Genomic DNA, 16,586 nt, shown 5'->3' on the forward strand with positions numbered 1-16,586 from the left:
TCCACTTATCTTGAGCTGCGCTTTTGGCGGCCCCATTGGCCGGGTGGACTGTCGAGGCTGTCACCCCAGTTGGAGTTACCGGCATGGAGGAGGAAGTCTTCTGGTGCGACTCTAACAATGGCCCCCCGACGCCAGATGGCGTTTGATCGGTGTGCTTCGACAAATCTTTACGAAAATCTGGTGGGGATGTCGGCTGCGCTGAATTCACGTTTTCCGCTTCTTGGCTCATTTGATTACTCATATCGGTTCAAGATCTTGTGCGCAGCAGAAAGTTCTTTGCGATTTGTCTTTACCTCCTCGCTCTGTAGAATTCCACCGGCAAAATACATACATATGTATGTATGTATGTATGTATATGCCTTTGCTACCCGACTGCCTGACAGCGCTGCCACAGCTGATGGTAGCAGAGTTTGTTCTCGCCTGCCATTGGTTCATAATTTCTCCGCTTACAAGTTTTGATTCCAACAACTGCCGTTAGGTTGCAGCTGCGCGATGTTGAGTTAGTATCGTGCTTTTTCGTTTCGAAGAACCGTTCATTTTTTCGACAGAATCGCCTTTGCATCGCTGTATCGTCCGATTATTTGCCGCTCTTTGCGAATATGCTGAACATGGCATACAGATTTACATACATACATACATGTGTATGTATACATATGTATGTTGTATATTCAAAAATCTTAGTCTTAATATGGCAGGGCTTATTGCACGTGCACATGTACATACATACATTTATGTACACATGTATGTAATTTAATGGCTGTTTAAGCAATAGCTTAATATTTTCTGGTAATGTATTTTTTCTAAATTTAAAACATTTCCCAACGGAAATTGTTTTGATGTATTTAATTATTTATGTATCTATGTACATACATATGTAAACTGCCGTCAAGTAATGACATTAACTGATATATTAAACTTTTTTGACTTGTAATAAAGTTTTAAAATGATAGAGTTAGTTTTTAGATTTTTTTTTTTGTTTTTAGTTTAGTTTTAGTTTTTATCACTGACACAAATTTTTGCGCCTCTCCATAATTTAACGAGAGTACTTAACGAAATACTAACAGCATTTCCGCACCCAACGAAATATTATTAAAAGCTAGCAACATTGAGGAGTCATTACTCAAGTGAGGAGTAGTTCTGTAATAATTTCAACTGTTATCTTCGATAAGTTCCATCGATAGTCTGCAGTTCTAGTAAGAATATCCAAATTCTTTAATAAACTTTTAAGCACGGCAGTAGCAATGATCAAATTAAACAACCAATAACAACTAAAGAGTGCTGCAATGGAAACGACGGAAGACCAGCTAATACTGGCCACTGGTGGATATGACCACACCATCAAAGTGTGGCAGGCGCACACCGGCAACTGCATCAAAACCATGCGCTTTGTTGAGACATCGGTAAGTGAAGCTGAGACTGAGTGAATGCATTATTTGTGTGTAATTGATTTATATTGTAAATAGCAAGTTAATGCGTTGGACCGCACGCCGGACAAAACTCGATTAGCCGCATGCGGATATCAGTGCATACGACTGTATGATTTGGAGTCCAATTGCACGGCGCCGGTCATTAACTTTGATGGTGTACAAAAGAATGTGACACGGCTGGGTTTTCAGGAGGATGGCAATTGGATGTTCACAGCCGGCGAGGATCATCGTGTGCGCATCTGGGACATGATGTCAGCTCCGCCACACTGTTCACGTGTATTCGATTGTCAGGCGCCGGTGAATGCTGCCTGCCTGCATCCGAATCAAGTGGAAATTGCGATGGGCTCGCAAAATGGCGGCGTTTATCTCTGGGACGTTAAGTCGGAAGTGCACGAGCAGCTTGTGCCCGAGGTGGATGCATCCATACAAGATGTGGCCATTTCTCCAGATGGTCACTACATGGCTGCGGCCAACAACAAGGGCAATTGCTACATTTGGCAATTGAGCAGCAGTCCCAGCCAGCATCTGAGCACAATGAGTCCCAAAAAGAAAATCCAGGCCCATAGTCGTTCCATACTACGTTGCAAGTTTAGTCCCGACTCGCGTCTACTGGTAACCACCTCGGGCGATGGCACTGCCTGCATTTGGAAAACGGAGGACTTTACCAAGTGGCGTGAGCTCTCTATTAAAAATTACTGGGTCTGGGATGCTGCATTCAGCGCCGATTCCAAATGGCTGTTCACAGCCTCATCCGATGGCATTGCACGCCTTTGGAAGTTGCACACCAAAAACTGCGTGCGCGACTACACGGGCCATACAAAGGCAATTACGGCTCTGTCCTTCAAGGACGAGATTGTAGCCGACTAACGTAAGCATAGCCTTAGCTCTAGCTGTAAACTTAGACAAATAGGTAACGAAAAAAAGAAAAGTCATTTGCATTATCCACTCTGGCTGATAGGCCTGAAGCAGATCCCATCTTAATAAGCTTCAGGCTAACCAAATTCCAAATGCCCTTGTCAATAACTCGACCGAAATACGATAAGAATTTCTATCAGCTCGTGTGGATTATGAAAATATAACAGTTGGGATACTGAAGCACACGCTTGGCAATTTTTTGGAGGCAGTCGGGTCCCAGGCAACATGGATTTGGGAGAAATACTGAACTGAGTTGAGTTCTACCTCTGAAAATGCGCTTTTGCTTTTGTAGCGACATTTTTCATACATTTTTTATAAAATATACTGCTAATATATATATATATATATATGCATATATATATTTAGAAATATATATGTATAAGGGAATGCAATTTAATAAAAATCCTTATAGGCATACATTCAATATAAGTACACACAAATACACAATAATAATAATAATAATTTGGAAGGAGCTCAATAATCCAGTGCTACAAAGAAATTAATAGTGACTGGCCCGTCTTTTGTTTCACAAAAGAAAACAAGATGATACAAAGAATAAAAATCAAATTCAATTGACATTCGCGACGATTTTAGTCCACATAGTCAATGCCCTTCGCTACAATTGACTCTTTGATGGGATCTGGATCATCGCCCAGCCTGTAGCCCACAATGCATGTAACATCCACCGGCTTGCCTGTAGGATTCAGCAGCAGCATCACTTGATTAATAGGCGGTGCTGGCCGGAACGGCTTGTGCGCCGGCATTGCGTTGCTCGTGGGTGGCAAAAGGCGCACCTTGCAGGGCTGCGAGCAGAGAATGGAATGAGACATGGATTCGTTAAGCTGCCAAAGCGATGGATGAACAACCCACCTTTTTAACGCTTGCCTCGAACTGGAAGTCTTTGACTGGCTGGCGGCTTTTATTTTGGGCCGATATCACAATAACTGACACATTGCGACTGGGCCGCTCATCTGTAAAGTTTAGGCATAGAAGCATATCGTCATCGTCCAGCATAACACGCTCTTCGCCGGTGGCCTGAATACTATCCAGATCGATGCTGATCTCGCTAAGATGCTTGATTTCTTTTGTGGCAGCTGGAGGTGCCACCACAATCTTCTCCTCCTCCTTCGCAGGCTGCGTTATCTGCACCTGCACCGGCACAGGCACCGGCACCGATTGTCCTGGCGTAGCGCTCAACAACGGCACATCATCAAATGAGTCTGCAGCTGATTGCTTTGCGGGCTTCACTTGCATGCGTTCGCGAGCCAAATCGTTGAGCGTCAATTTCTCGGGATCGCGCTTAAAGCTGCCCATACGCTCCTGTGCTGGCAGTATCTGCTGGAACAGTTCCTCACTTAGCATATCAATTTCGGGCATTTTGCGTGCAACGCTGGGCTTCTTGATATTATCATCAGCGGCACTGCCATTGGCCAGGCCATCACCGGCAGCGCCGTTGCTTTCGTTTTCCAATAGGCTGAGCACCTGTGGCTCCAGCAGCTCACCGCTGCCGGCATGCTGATAAGGCGCCGCGTTTTGCTGTTGCTTGTCTTTGCTCTCAGTCAGAGCGCTGCTAAAGATGTCGCTTAGATCCGTCAAAGTATTGGGCTTTGAGCTATTGGATGCATTGGTTGGCGTGGCCCGGGCTTCGCCATCGCCAAGCAGCAAATCCCCGAGCAGATCATTGAGCAGTGCCGCATTGTTGGAGCCGCTGGCAACAGCTGACTTTGATGGTGACGTTGCTGCAGCTGCGGCCATGGATTGGATAGCTGGTGTAGTGCCTTTTTTAGGCGAGGGCACAAGTTGCTTATAGCGCGCCATAACTGCCACCAGAGCGCCATTTGTATCCAGCGTCTTTTCTGCGAAGAACATGGGTAACTTATAAATATATAACATCTTGATGGGGAGTGGAACTAACCAATTAGCTGAGCATCGGAGTCGCCCAACAGCTCGGGCAGATGCTGAAAAATGGGCTTATGCTTCTTGCAGCTCTTGTAGAGCTCGTGTATGGTCTCATTGACATCATCATCGCTGGGATTATAGCTGTCCAGCATTTGGTTGAGCAGCTGCATGGTCTCCTGTACCTCCAGCAGTACGAGGCGATGCTGGGCAAGCAAATCATTGCGTCGCGCCTCCTGGGCCATGCGATATTGGAGCAATAGATTGGCGCGCTTAAAGTTCTCCGGGTCCTGACTTTTAATTAGTTTGGCGAACATGGCCTCGTCCATGGTATTGAGCACGCTCTCCCGCTTCGCCAGCGCAGCGGCTGTTTGGCTGTGATCGATGTCGCCCTCTTTGCGCAGCATCTCGTAGGCATCCCGTATCTTTTGGCGCTGCGGAAATTCGGTGGTCCACAGCAGCAGGCATTCCATTATGCGCTGCTTCACCATAAGCGGAGTTATGGCACCATCATATTTCTTTGACACCAATCGTATCAGCTCGTTGAGAAAACGGAACTTGGCTGCCTCATCCTGGAAGACGTCGCCGCATTGCGTCATGCATTCCTCCAGCAACTGCAACAACAGTTATGACAAACAATAATTAAATGCCTAAAATGTCTTTGCACGTGTGTGTGTGTGTGCGTGTGTGTGCGTGTGTGTGTGTTGTGTGTCACACATACCGCAATTGCTCGTATCGCTTCGTTCACATTGGTCGAACGAACTTTGGTAACAATCATCTCCTGCGCCTTGTGCACCAATTGGCTGTTGCTGCGTACCACAATGCAAAACATTTGGACGCCTAGTTCGTCGACTCGTTCCTTTGTTGGATTCGTTGCACGATCTGCGTAAGTGGTGCAAAAGGGGTATTTACAACTAATGAAAAATCCGAAACAGCTGAAATCTCACGTAGTGAAACTCACCCAGCATTTCTGTCATTATACTCTCGTCGGTTGTCATCTTTACATTAAATGCTGTTAAATGGATGAATTTTAGATACCAGTGGAAAATTAAGGAACGTACGTTTTCCGGCGATTTTAAACAACAATCATATTGTTGTTCTTGCTATTATTCTTAGAGCTGTGCATTAGTCTATCCATTTATCGATAACAAAAGTCTGTTTTTGGTTTTTTAGTTTGCAGTTAATATTGCAATAAATTACTGATGCATGGATAGGCATAACACTGACATTCAAACGAATTTAGGATAGCTCTTTTGATTTATTATTTATATTAATTACTATTAACATTATTGGCAATCCATTGAACACAGCCCAGTAGGCGGTATTTTTATTATACCTATTCAACTGCATTTGTAAGAAAGCCGGGCAGATAGTATATATCGAAATCAGTTATGTTATAAAGTCAACAACAGTTAAGGTATTCGATCAACAATAGTGCTATAAAAAAAAATTGCATCATAAAACCAAATCTTGTTTTTAGTTCGAATAATAACAATAATTCACCTACCGCTGCATATTTTTTAAGAAATTTCATATTCGATTGTCTCGTATTTTGGAAGTTCATTGCAGCCCTGTAAGTAAAATACAACCCTGTGATTTGGCCGGAAACCAATTTTTGTGGCATTGACGCACACTGCCGCAACATGTTCTTTTTCAGGCGTACGCCTTTGCGCATACATCGTGTACCGATTTCTTCCGTGAAAAATGTAAGATTATTTTGTTAAATTGAAAGTGTTTTAACATAAAAGCATAAGCAAATGATTTTTAAGCGAAGCGGCTGTCTGCTGCTATCGAAAGCTTCGTGAAATGCATTGTGCAAATGTCCAAAACTTGCTGGTTTCATTAAGCCACGCACAATGAGGTTATATACGGTGCCCGTTTTTTTTTTTTTTGTTTGTGTGCGTGCCTGTGTATGTGTTATGAGCCCTTTCTGCTCAGTCCACACGTGTTAACATTTAAATGCACGAAATTTTTCTAATTTTTTTTTACGTCCATAACTAAAACCGCAGCAGTGAACGAAACGTTGTTGTGGTATTCAAATGGACTATATTATACGCCATGATTTACTATTCCTCTTAAGGGTATCGGCTTGAAGATATTAACCTTAATAAAGTCAAAAATCAACAACAAATACACATAAGTAACAATAAATACCTAAATTGGCGGTTAAAATAAATTGCCTTTGCTTACATTGCAGCATGGCCGAAGTAGCTGAAAACATTGTCGAGAACTTCGAGGAGCCGGCGCCATTGGAAACGGAGGTTGCCGAAGCTGTGCTCGACACAAATGTGGTCGCCACCACCGAGCTGCCAGAGATCAAACTGTTCGGTCGCTGGTCTTGCGATGATGTTACTGTCAACGATATCTCGCTGCAGGATTACATCTCCGTGAAAGAGAAGTTCGCACGCTACCTGCCCCATTCGGCTGGTCGCTATGCCGCCAAGCGTTTCCGCAAGGCCCAGTGCCCCATCGTGGAGCGTCTGACCTGCTCCCTGATGATGAAGGGCCGCAACAACGGCAAGAAGCTGATGGCCTGCCGCATTGTCAAGCACTCTTTTGAGATCATCCACTTGCTAACTGGCGAGAACCCACTGCAGGTAAGCACCAAGTACTCGACATGTCGTTGTCTTTGTCACCGTGCCATGCTAAACTGTGCCCGTGCTAAAAACAAGCCACACGGACAACAGGTAGAATGTGCACGCAGAGAAAACTTCTGTTTCAATATCCTAGTGTTCGAAGCACTACTCTTCCTACTCTCTTGGAACTTGAAACTACAACCGCAATTCAACTCCAGTTATTTAGTTAGTTTTTATATTCTAGTGGCCCGTTCTCAGGCAAATCAAAGCCACAACTGTAGTCCACCTCAATGCCAGGCAGCTTATTTCTTGTGCTGTGCTGAGCATTCATTAAAACGGACTTATAAAAATATTGTTTTAATATCCTAGTGCCTGAAGATTTCGTTCTCTTCTTGCTCTCTTGGAACTTAAAACGACAACCATAAAATCGAATAGCCCGGACACGCGTAGCTTAACCAAACAGCTACATCTAGTCCACCTCAATGCCAAACAGCAAATATTTAATACTGTGCTGAGCAGCTTATTTTTATTGGACTCAAACTAATTGAGGTTTTAATATCCTAGTGCCTGAAGATCTCATTCTCTTCCCGCTCTCTTGGAACTTAAAACCACATTACGGTATGCTCTTTTTGAACACTCGATTTATGTCCAAAACTAAAACCACATCAGTGCTTCGCACGCTGGCGTGGTATTCAACTGGACTACATCGAAATCCATGGTTAACTTATCCTCTTAAGGGCATTGGCTCGTAGATGCAAACCTTAATAAAGTCAAAAATCAACAGCATCTTTGCAGAGCAATATTTGTGTACCAATCTTAGTCCACCTCAATGCCAGCCAGCTTGTTTTCCATGCTGAGCTAAGCATACATTTCAATTGGACTCATAATAAATATAGGGTTTTAATATCCTAGTGCCTGAAGATCTCATTCTCTTCCCGCTCTCTTGGAACTTAAAACCACATTACGCTATGCTCTTTTTGAACACTCGATTTATGTCCAAAACTAAAACCGCATCAGTGATTTACACGCTGGCGTGGTATTCAATTGGACTACATAAAAGCCCATGATTAACTATTCCTCTTAAGGGCATTGGCTCGAAGATGCAAACCTTAATAAAGTCAAAATCAACAGCAGAAGCTCAATTATTTGTAAGAAGAAAATCATTTGTATCCCAATTGTAGTCCAACTCAATGCCAAGCAGCTTATATGCTGATTTGAGCATATATTTGAAATGGACTTATAATAAATATGAGGTTTTAATATCCTAGTGCCTAAAGATATTACTCTCTTTTTGCTCTCTTGGAACTTAAAACTACATCTTGGTTAAATTGGTATTGCAACAGATTTCATTTTAAATTGTGCAACTTATTGAATATATTCGTATCGTTTGTCTTGCAGATCTTGGTGAGCGCCATCATCAACTCGGGACCACGTGAGGACTCCACGCGTATTGGTCGCGCCGGTACCGTGCGTCGTCAGGCTGTGGATGTGTCACCCTTGCGTCGTGTCAACCAGGTTGGTCTTTTATAGCTGTTCGTAGTCGTAATCTCCATTTGGCCAGCAACGATGGCACGCAGTTCGAACCGCGACTGCGTTCTTATAACGCTTGGCTATAATAAACATCTATCTATCCGTAGCGTCACAATGTGTAATTAGCCGACATTTGGCGTATGAACTGAAGAGACATCACATGCTCTAAAATACTCTTTCGAATTGCGATTATTTAATTGTTTAATAACTTTTTACTTGCAGGCCATCTGGCTGCTGTGCACCGGTGCCCGCGAGGCTGCTTTCAGGAACATCAAGACCATTGCCGAGTGTTTGGCCGATGAGCTCATCAATGCCGCCAAGGTAAGTCATCAAACGTAGAGACCCACTGTAGTGTATGCGTATCTCTACTCTAATGCCACGCAACGTGTGGCCAAAATGCGACGCCTCGCTTGCAGACGAGATTAGGAGTGGCATTCGTTACATTTGATTTTTTCTAACATTAGCATATTTATATATATATTATCTAGTATGTCCAGTCTAATTCTGCATCATGTCACTTGGATATTGTTGCAGACTCGCTTTTGGACAAGAGCAATGTATGTCTTTTATTATCCTTGTGCTTGTGGCAACACTCAGCTCAATGCACACGAGAAACGTAGAAGAACAATCAATAAGCATATTTATATTTATATGTTATCTAGTAGGTCCAGTCTAATTCTGCATCATGTCACTTGGATATTGTTGCAGACTCGCTTTTGGACAAGAGCAATGTTTGTCTTTTATTATCCTTGTGCTTGTGGCAACACTCAGCTCAATGCACACGAGAAACGTAGAAGAACAATCAATAAGCATATTTATATTTATATGTTATCTAGTAGGTCCAGTCTAATTCTGCATCATGTCACTTGGATATTGTTGCAGACTCGCTTTTGGACACGAGCAATGTATGTCTTTTATTATCCTTGTGCTTGTGGCAACACTCAGCTCAATGCACACGAGAAACGTAGAAGAACAATTAATAAGTCTAAGCATGAACAAATTATGTTTTCAACAATGAATAAACTCACATCTGTTTTATCTGTTGCTTCGTTTGCAGGGTTCATCCAACTCGTACGCCATCAAGAAGAAAGACGAATTGGAGCGTGTTGCCAAGTCTAACCGTTAAGAAGCAGCAACCACACACATATGCAAATAACAAATACCGTTTGTTTAATGTTCGATTAAAATTTGATACTTTACGTGTGGTGTAAATTTGTATGTAAACGGCAGCGTTTTGATCAATTTTAAGCGGGCATTGAATGAACAGGTGAGAATAGGATGTGGCCAGGAGCTAAAAATACACATGAATTGTTCAGCAAATAAAATGTGTAAAAAATAATATAGGACACAATGCTTTTTTTTTAATAGCTATAGAGTTTATTACTAGAAATAAATTTTATAATTTTGTACGTACGAACACATACGTCACGAGCTGAAACGAAGCCGTTTTTTACGTTCGCCGATCTTCAAAATTGTGCTTTGGTAAACAATTGGCGAAATCGAATTTGCATAGATTTCGATAACGATTGCGATCAGATTTAAAATCGTTCTGTACAACCCTGTGAAGTGGCAGCGCTGAACTGCGTGCCAATGCTGCCACATTTTTCTGTCATTTTGCAGAAATAAGTCCAATTTGAATTTTTGCGTTTCGTTCAGCAAATATACCTATATGACTTGCCTCAGGCACTTGCTTGGGTAAAATGTTTAATGTGAATACAGTTATACAAACGCAAGGACTTAGCACAAATTCGAGTACTAGCACTGCATTCGAGGAACATTCGCTTGAGCGCCACAGCCAGTAAGTATTGCAAAATTACAGCATGGATAAGAAGTAAACGCGAATACAAAATACAAAATACGTACTGTACGCAGATTCCACGAACAAAAGTTAATTGAGAAATTTTGCCGGGCGACGCAACTAGTGAAATTGATTGAAGGGACCGTCGAGAACTTTCTGCGCAACTACAGGCGCACGCGCAAACCGGAGGAGGCGCTGGCGCCCCTGCGTCTGCGCCTGGACTTTAACTACGTTGAGCTGGTGGAGCACGCACCGCAATTGCTGCACCTGGTCGTCGAGGAGCCTCTGCAGTTCGCCGAGGCGGTCAAGTACTCCGTCTACGGGCAGGTGCGCGATTTGCTAAAAGCAAACGCCAACGACAACGGAATCAAAGCGATTGATATCGCCCAGCTGCATACGCATTGGCGTCTTGTGGATCTGCCGCTACAGCAGAATCTACTGTACAATCCAACGCAGTATCTGTACCGTTTGGGCCTGGCGCTGGTGAATGGCTTCTTGTCCGCTTATACGCCGCCGGAGACATTAGTGTGAGTATGCAAGAAGAGGGAGAGCGTGAGATAGAGAGAGATGGGAAACTATGATCGGGTCGATCTATTACGTGTGGCAAACCTTGTTCTCCATGATCTGAGCTTGGCAAACAAACCCTTTGCCTAGAAGCCTTCATCTAACTCAAGTAATGGCTGAACATTCACACAGAATGTGCGTAATTGTTTCGTCTGTCTTCGAGCAGAGCCTAAACTCAGTCTCAAGTGGTTTCTTATCAAACATCTAGTTTCATACATAGGTTAGCAAGAGATCAATAAGCACCTAAGCTTGTTACAGCTACTTACTAGAATGCCTGAGACTTTCAGATTCGCTTTGGAAATAGGAAGAAGGAAGAAGTCTATTGTGGGTGCCGAGAGCTGCCGCAGACAGATCCAGTAATCTGCTACGAGTTTCAAGGTTAACCCTTGAATGAGAGAGCTTGAATGGAAGTAGGTTTCGGGTTGCTGCAAACGTAGGCCGAATCGGACCACAATTTCATACCGTTCCCATGGGACGGGCAGCAATAGTTGGTTAAATATTTGATATCTGTCTCATATATGTATCTGCAATGAATGTTAATTGTTGAAATTTGTTTGTTTTCTTTTGTATGTATCTTTCGCACACACCGTCCAGACTGCAATCGATTTGGTACTGTGCAGGCGGTTGCCTGCGGAATGCGATTCAAACCAGCTCCACGGATGGTATGTCTATTTGAATGCATTTCATTAATACCACACAGGGACGCGCTGGCGATCTGAAAGCTTCAGAGAGTAGACATGCGTAGCCCACTAATACAGATACACATACTAGTACACGCCCAGTGTCCTAGACCCCATCCAAGTGGTCGTTTCATTAAATGTAAGCCGTCCGAAACGTTTGCTGCTCAATTCAGTTTCCGACCGCTTCACATTTGAATTCATCTCAAGCTTTATTCCGTAAATCCGTAAATTATATATATATATATTTTCATAATTCACTGCCTGATTGTCCAGCGCCATTGTGTCCCAACTGCTCGCGTCCCATGAGTGAATACCAAAAGCTGCGTGTAACAGAGAATTATCGTTTGATCGCCGTATTGCCGGCCGAGTGTGCGCAGAACCCGAGATCAGTGGACTGCATTTATCGGCCAATTCTGGTGCGTTTGCGTGGTAATTGCAATAAGAAGACATCTAGAGAACAGAGTAATGCAGCCTCTCTTTGTATCTGCCAGCCCATACATACGACGGTGATTTGAAGCTGGGCGCCAATTACGTGATAACTGGCTATTATTGCGGCACAGCTAGCAGCTATCAGTTTGAAGCATGCCATCTAAGAAAAGCTTAAAGGCCTCACGCAATCGCCGACAGCCTGTGCAGCTCATTGATTTCTTGCGCGCCGATGGGGATCAGCCGAAACCAGCACAATCCATAAGCAGCCAGTCTGCGGCGTAAGCATACAATTCGTGCAGACTGTTTGAAAATGATATTGGTGTATTCATGCTTTCTATTACTTGCAGGACAAACGTCAGCCCCGTAATAAGTTCTACTAACACTACCACAGCTTCAGCCGCAGCATCTGTTAGTGGAGAACGCGTCTGGGGCAGGTTGCCCAGCACACAGAATGTAAACAACAATATCGTTTCCTTTACTCCGACCGATGAGGATTTTCCCGCTGTCGGCGCCGTACGCAAGAAGCCAAAGGCCGCTCGAGCTGCTGTTGCTCCGCCAGCAGCTCAGCCAGTTGGTCAGCGTATTGGCCATTACGTGCGTCAGTCAACATCCAGCAATTCCCTTGAAAAGCAACAAGTGGTGAATAAATGGCTCAAAACTGTGCAGCAGCAGCCGATTGCCCAATCGCAGCAATTATCAACACAATTGTCCCAGTTCGGTGCGTCGCAATATGAGACTAGTGTCAGCGCACCTGCTGCTGCTGCTCCGCAACAGCAACAGTCCCAAGGAATGCATCAACAGCAGGCTCCACCATGTGCTGCTGGCAGCAAGATGATGCCGCCGCCTGCGATCAGCGGCAACCAACCAAGCGGACACGCACAACAGATTCCGTTTGCCCAAAGCGTGCCGCATTGCCCGGTCACATGCCCGAACATGACCATGTCCCTGCCGGTGGATGGCGCCATGCGCACCGCACCCCAAATTCGCTCCGTATCTGGCGAAGCTGCAAGGACTGCCGCACCAGTCAATGAGCGTGTTGTCCATGAAACTGACGGCACACAGGCACCGCAACATCATTGGCGACGCAATGATCGACGCGTGCAACGCGAGCAAGCGCCGCATATAAATGCACGCAGAGAGCATCCGGGCTTGCCGTCGCAACTTCCCGACGAGCTGATGATGCAGCCGCCCAGCTCAGTGCACGGCGGTCGTGATGATGATGATGCTTCCTTTGTGCTGGAGCTGCAGCAGGCCCTGGCTGCCAATGCGCCGCTAACGCAATCCCAATTGCAGCTGGACAACATCGCGGCACATAGCACGCTGAATTGGAATGCCAACGAGTTTCGTCCCATGCAGGGGTCAGCGCTTGCAAGAGAGCCTAGAAATATGATAAGCGTAAGTGGGATATGAGCGATAAAATGATTATATTACACATTCCTCCACATGCCCCGCAGGAACGTCGCCGTCGTCAGCGATTCCACCGCACACTCAAGCCCCATGCGCTCTTTGAGCTGGTGTCGTTGCCCTCTGATGGGCTGCCGCATTCGCAATCAACTGACAATGGCCAGGGATCGCAAGCCACATTTAATATATCACCCAGCTATACGGATTCGAGTGGAGCACCAACGGCTGCGGTCGCGGCAAGGACTGCAGCGGCTGCCACAGCCGCCAGGCAGCTGCCGCTGCAGAACAATAACAACAATGCCAGCCAGTCGGTTTTTCGGCTCGCCAGCCTCCCCAGCACGGGTATCGGCACAGGCAACAGCAGCCTGTCAACAATATTCGGCCCCTCTGACAGCCCAACCCAAACAGACGCGACGGTTGACTTTTTGCGAAGTCCGCCCTTACTGAATATGGATCCGCCAACGCAGGAAACTGAAGCGCTGCTGTTCCTCGACGTGGAAGAGTTAGAAAACTTGAGCGAGGTATCTGATGTGGATCAAGAGAACCCCAACATGCCGCATCGCAGGAACAAAGATTTCCCACGTCACATAATCTTTGTAGGCCGTGACAGTCCACAACGCCGCAATTTCGATGTCGATTTGAATTTTATGCCACCGAGCATCAAGAAGTTGTATCGTCTGATATGCTCCAAATACTCGGACTATGCCTTTGTCTATGCACTGAGTGCGCAGCTGAGCCAAGAATGTGTGCCCATGGAGTGCTATGTGTATCTTAAGATGGCGCTGTTGAGCAGCCTGGTCAGCATTGAGCTGGACGATCTGCGTGCACCCATTTCGTTGTGCGTCATATGCGCCGACAGCTGTGTGGCTAATCGGCTGCTGCACAACGTCGGGCAATTGGCATCCCGTTTCATTGGTCCCCACGAGGGTGGTCAGCAACCGACGCAAACAGCGCTGCCATCGCGTTACAATTGGGTGGTAGCCAGCCCATTGCTGCTGGCTCAGCAGGGCGTCTACTTTGCCGGCGACTGGAATCGCCTGTCGCGCGATCAAACTGAGGAGCTAGAGAAATGCATTGAGAATGGCAGCGTGCCGGTGCCACAGCTGCAGAGTGCGCAGCCGCTTGAAACTGCCATTTGGACATACTGGCAGCCGGAGAATGCGGCCAATCAGACAACTGCCTTTGCCAAGCTTTGTCCGTGAGTTGCTTTCTCCCAAATAGTTACTTATATACTTACTATTTATATATTTATATTCAAGCATCTTTGGCCTGCCCGTGTACATGGATCAGCACGTGAATGAAACTATGTGGGACTTTGTGCTGCGCCAGTACCGTAGAGATGAGCAGGACACAACGCAGGATGCATTTAATATTCCCTTAGACGATACACGAACAATGCTTGAGTTGCTCCAACATCGCCAGGTGGCCTTTACCGAGGAGGCCCAACAACTGCTCCAAAAATACTATGTTGTCTCGCGCATCGAGCAGCCCAGTAAGCCAATCTTTCATTTCATTTCAATTCATGGCATTCTCTCTATATCTATATCTGTCTCTGTTTCGCTTGCAGCCGCATTTAGCAGCAAAACTTATATTGTGCTTAAACAGTTTGCGGAATCGATTGCTAAGCTGGCTATGCGCCTGGATGTACTCGAAGCGGATGTAACCGTTGCCATATTCCATTGTGAGCATTTTGTGCGTAGCATCTTTGGTGCTGGCAGTTATCCGCCGCCAGCTGTTGCCAGTTTCAATGTTATCTCCCGAATTGATCCCTACATGAACGAGTTTGCGCGCTGGCTATATCAATATTTGGATCGCTATGAGGACAATGTGGACGTCGATAGCAGACATCCTAAGCGCCAACGTATTGAAAGTTTCTAAACATGCCAAAAGTAATTGTTGAATTGAATGCTGCACAGATTATTTGAATACCAAACTAATTTGACATAAATTGCGAAATTGATAATATATCTATACCATACTTATACTGTTTTAGAAACAAAGTATTTGGAAGTATCTGTGCAGCATTTTATAAATATTTGTTATTAACTAGAAGTTAGGTTAGTATATAGTTTACCTCATATTATCTAAACAGAATTTTCGGAAATACCAGTATTTATCACCAGTTCGTTACAGGCATATTGAATATGCATACATATTGAGTATATTTTTTTAATGTATGTCTATCTAGAAATAAACTTAAACCATATATCTTTGTTAGTTTATAAAATAGCTATGTAACCATGTTAACTTATTAAGTCCATGCGAGTTAGTTGGTTAGAGAATATTGCTTTTCAATTTCTTAGACGTTGTCCTCTGACAACCCACATATCGTTTAATGTCAATCGATGTTAATGATCCTAACGATTCTACCTGACCCATTCCCTTGAAAATCAGCAAGGATATGCCCGTTTTATTGCCATATCTCGGCCGTATCCTTGCGGATCTTGGAAAAAAAACACATCTTTGAACTCGCGGGAAGCAGGACTATTGATTGGCATTCAAGCATTTCCAGGATTCGACCAAAAATTTCATCTAACGCACCAAGTCCTTTGAAAATCTGAATTATTATTGCCATTTTTCTGAAAAGGACATTGTGGATCCTTGCGTACGGTTTCAAAAATGTCTTATGGACAAGGGCTACCAACTGGCCAAAGGACATTTAAATCGTCCTTGGAATTTCAGAGATATTAAGGATTTTGTGTCCTGGATTCTTAGAGGACCCCATATTTTTTAAATGCAGATCGATGCAGTTGGTCCTTGCGCTGCTAACGCACCGAGTCCTTTGAAAATCTGCAAGGATATGGCCGAGTTATGGTCATTTTTCTTAAAAGGACATTCGTTTTTTAGCCATATCTCGGCCGCATCCTTGCGGATCTTGGAAAAGAACACCTCTTTGAACTCGCAGGAAGCAGGACTATTGATTGGCATTCAAGCATTTCCAGGATTCGACCAAAAATTTCTCCGAAAATTTTCCTAGGGGGTTAGTCGCAAAAATTGCCAAAAGTCCACAAAATCCGGGCTAACTCGGCCATTTTAAGGACTATCGGGATGTCCTTTGGCCAACAGAATGTCCTTGCGACCCTAATTCAGAATATACAACAAAAAGGACGAAAGTCCTTTAAACAGCTGAGAAATAGTGTGAATTTTGCACATAGAAAATTGCCTGTAACTCGGCCGTATCCTTGCGGATCCTTTCGAGTCATGTGTCAAAAACTTCTTATGGACAGGGGCTACCAACTGGCCAAAGGACATCCAAATCGTCCTTGCAGTTCCAAAGATATTAAGGATTTTGTGTTTTTGGCCTAATTTCCCTTGCGGCTGGCGACACAAAATTTACAAAGTCCTGGATTCTTAGATGACCCCATAT

General features: G+C 44.5%; 4 protein-coding genes and 7 non-coding genes across 13 annotated transcripts; 10 read left to right on the plus strand and 1 right to left on the minus strand.

Moving 5' to 3' along the window:
- Positions 1-1,162: 1,162 nt before the first annotated feature.
- Lst8 (MTOR associated protein, LST8) lies at positions 1,163-2,525 on the plus strand. Its single transcript, XM_002055600.4, has 2 exons — positions 1,163-1,400; positions 1,464-2,525. The coding sequence occupies exons 1-2, from the start codon at positions 1,284-1,286 to the stop codon at positions 2,292-2,294; spliced, it is 948 nt and encodes a 315-aa protein (XP_002055636.1). The 5' UTR covers positions 1,163-1,283; the 3' UTR covers positions 2,295-2,525.
- Positions 2,526-2,719: 194 nt separating this feature from the next.
- Gga (ADP-ribosylation factor-binding protein Gga) lies at positions 2,720-5,371 on the minus strand. Its single transcript, XM_002055599.4, has 5 exons — positions 5,200-5,371; positions 4,960-5,120; positions 4,258-4,852; positions 3,213-4,198; positions 2,720-3,145 (listed from the first exon to the last, which is right to left on the minus strand). The coding sequence occupies exons 1-5, from the start codon at positions 5,234-5,236 to the stop codon at positions 2,933-2,935; spliced, it is 1,992 nt and encodes a 663-aa protein (XP_002055635.1). The 5' UTR covers positions 5,237-5,371; the 3' UTR covers positions 2,720-2,932.
- A 426-nt stretch (positions 5,372-5,797) lies between these two features.
- Positions 5,798-9,683, plus strand: RpS5a (ribosomal protein S5a). The gene is made up of 5 exons (XM_002055598.4): positions 5,798-5,944; positions 6,436-6,835; positions 8,213-8,329; positions 8,567-8,665; positions 9,402-9,683. Exons 2-5 carry the CDS (start codon positions 6,437-6,439, stop codon positions 9,468-9,470), a joined length of 684 nt encoding a protein of 227 aa, XP_002055634.1. The 5' UTR covers positions 5,798-5,944; position 6,436; the 3' UTR covers positions 9,471-9,683.
- LOC6632086 (small nucleolar RNA psi18S-1854) lies at positions 6,219-6,374 on the plus strand. The gene has a single exon (XR_049186.2). It is a non-coding gene; the product is annotated as a small nucleolar RNA psi18S-1854 (small nucleolar RNA).
- On the plus strand, positions 7,452-7,607 carry LOC6632082 (small nucleolar RNA psi18S-1854). Its single transcript, XR_049182.2, has one exon. It is a non-coding gene; the product is annotated as a small nucleolar RNA psi18S-1854 (small nucleolar RNA).
- On the plus strand, positions 7,800-7,954 carry LOC6632080 (small nucleolar RNA psi18S-1854). Its single transcript, XR_049180.2, has one exon. It is a non-coding gene; the product is annotated as a small nucleolar RNA psi18S-1854 (small nucleolar RNA).
- LOC6632078 (small nucleolar RNA psi28S-2876) lies at positions 8,365-8,505 on the plus strand. Its single transcript, XR_049178.2, has one exon. It is a non-coding gene; the product is annotated as a small nucleolar RNA psi28S-2876 (small nucleolar RNA).
- Positions 8,831-8,974, plus strand: LOC6632076 (small nucleolar RNA psi28S-1192). Its single transcript, XR_049176.2, has one exon. It is a non-coding gene; the product is annotated as a small nucleolar RNA psi28S-1192 (small nucleolar RNA).
- On the plus strand, positions 9,005-9,148 carry LOC6632075 (small nucleolar RNA psi28S-1192). The gene has a single exon (XR_049175.2). It is a non-coding gene; the product is annotated as a small nucleolar RNA psi28S-1192 (small nucleolar RNA).
- Positions 9,179-9,322, plus strand: LOC6632074 (small nucleolar RNA psi28S-1192). The gene has a single exon (XR_049174.2). It is a non-coding gene; the product is annotated as a small nucleolar RNA psi28S-1192 (small nucleolar RNA).
- Positions 9,684-9,819: 136 nt separating the features above from the next.
- On the plus strand, positions 9,820-16,163 carry LOC26531301 (uncharacterized). Of its 3 annotated transcripts, XM_002055597.4 has the most exons (7): positions 11,501-11,602; positions 11,660-11,815; positions 11,878-12,093; positions 12,163-13,210; positions 13,270-14,417; positions 14,479-14,711; positions 14,787-16,163. In XM_002055597.4, exons 3-7 carry the CDS (start codon positions 11,969-11,971, stop codon positions 15,095-15,097), a joined length of 2,865 nt encoding a protein of 954 aa, XP_002055633.2. In that variant the 5' UTR covers positions 11,501-11,602; positions 11,660-11,815; positions 11,878-11,968; the 3' UTR covers positions 15,098-16,163. The 3 variants fall into 3 exon arrangements, 2 of the variants coding, with proteins under 2 accessions (XP_015026794.1, XP_002055633.2); XR_011416133.1 differs by lacking the exons at positions 11,501-11,602; positions 13,270-14,417; positions 14,479-14,711; positions 14,787-16,163 and adding exons at positions 9,878-10,142; positions 10,217-10,669; positions 11,301-11,368 and having other exon boundaries at positions 12,163-12,304; XM_015171308.3 differs by lacking the exons at positions 11,501-11,602; positions 12,163-13,210; positions 13,270-14,417; positions 14,479-14,711; positions 14,787-16,163 and adding exons at positions 9,820-10,142; positions 10,217-10,669; positions 11,301-11,368 and having other exon boundaries at positions 11,660-11,802; positions 11,878-12,051.
- Positions 16,164-16,586: the final 423 nt, after the last annotated feature.

Source organism: Drosophila virilis, chromosome X (genome assembly GCF_030788295.1).
Source record: "Drosophila virilis strain 15010-1051.87 chromosome X, Dvir_AGI_RSII-ME, whole genome shotgun sequence".
NCBI classification, from domain to species: domain Eukaryota; kingdom Metazoa; phylum Arthropoda; class Insecta; order Diptera; family Drosophilidae; genus Drosophila; species Drosophila virilis.

What these genes read in the sequence shown, in the direction of transcription:
- RpS5a (XM_002055598.4), top strand. Translation starts at nt 6,437, where the DNA reads ATGGCCGAAGTAGCTGAAAACATTGTCGAGAACTTCGAGGAGCCGGCG. An exon ending in CTGGCGAGAACCCACTGCAG is followed by an intron (nt 6,836 to 8,212) that starts GTAAGCACCAAG and finishes TTTGTCTTGCAG; the next exon opens with ATCTTGGTGAGCGCCATCAT. An exon ending in AGCTCATCAATGCCGCCAAG is followed by an intron (nt 8,666 to 9,401) that starts GTAAGTCATCAA and finishes CTTCGTTTGCAG; the next exon opens with GGTTCATCCAACTCGTACGC.
- Gga (XM_002055599.4), bottom strand. Translation starts at nt 5,236, where the DNA reads ATGACAACCGACGAGAGTATAATGACAGAAATGCTGG. An exon ending in TATAATGACAGAAATGCTGG is followed by an intron (nt 5,121 to 5,199) that starts GTGAGTTTCACT and finishes CCACTTACGCAG; the next exon opens with ATCGTGCAACGAATCCAACA. An exon ending in AAGCGATACGAGCAATTGCG is followed by an intron (nt 4,853 to 4,959) that starts GTATGTGTGACA and finishes CTGTTGTTGCAG; the next exon opens with TTGCTGGAGGAATGCATGAC.
- Lst8 (XM_002055600.4), top strand. Translation starts at nt 1,284, where the DNA reads ATGGAAACGACGGAAGACCAGCTAATACTGGCCACTGGTGGATATGAC. An exon ending in TGCGCTTTGTTGAGACATCG is followed by an intron (nt 1,401 to 1,463) that starts GTAAGTGAAGCT and finishes TATTGTAAATAG; the next exon opens with CAAGTTAATGCGTTGGACCG.
- LOC26531301 (XM_002055597.4), top strand. Translation starts at nt 11,969, where the DNA reads ATGCCATCTAAGAAAAGCTTAAAGGCCTCACGCAATCGCCGACAGCCT. An exon ending in AGCCTAGAAATATGATAAGC is followed by an intron (nt 13,211 to 13,269) that starts GTAAGTGGGATA and finishes CATGCCCCGCAG; the next exon opens with GAACGTCGCCGTCGTCAGCG. An exon ending in GCCTTTGCCAAGCTTTGTCC is followed by an intron (nt 14,418 to 14,478) that starts GTGAGTTGCTTT and finishes TTTATATTCAAG; the next exon opens with CATCTTTGGCCTGCCCGTGT.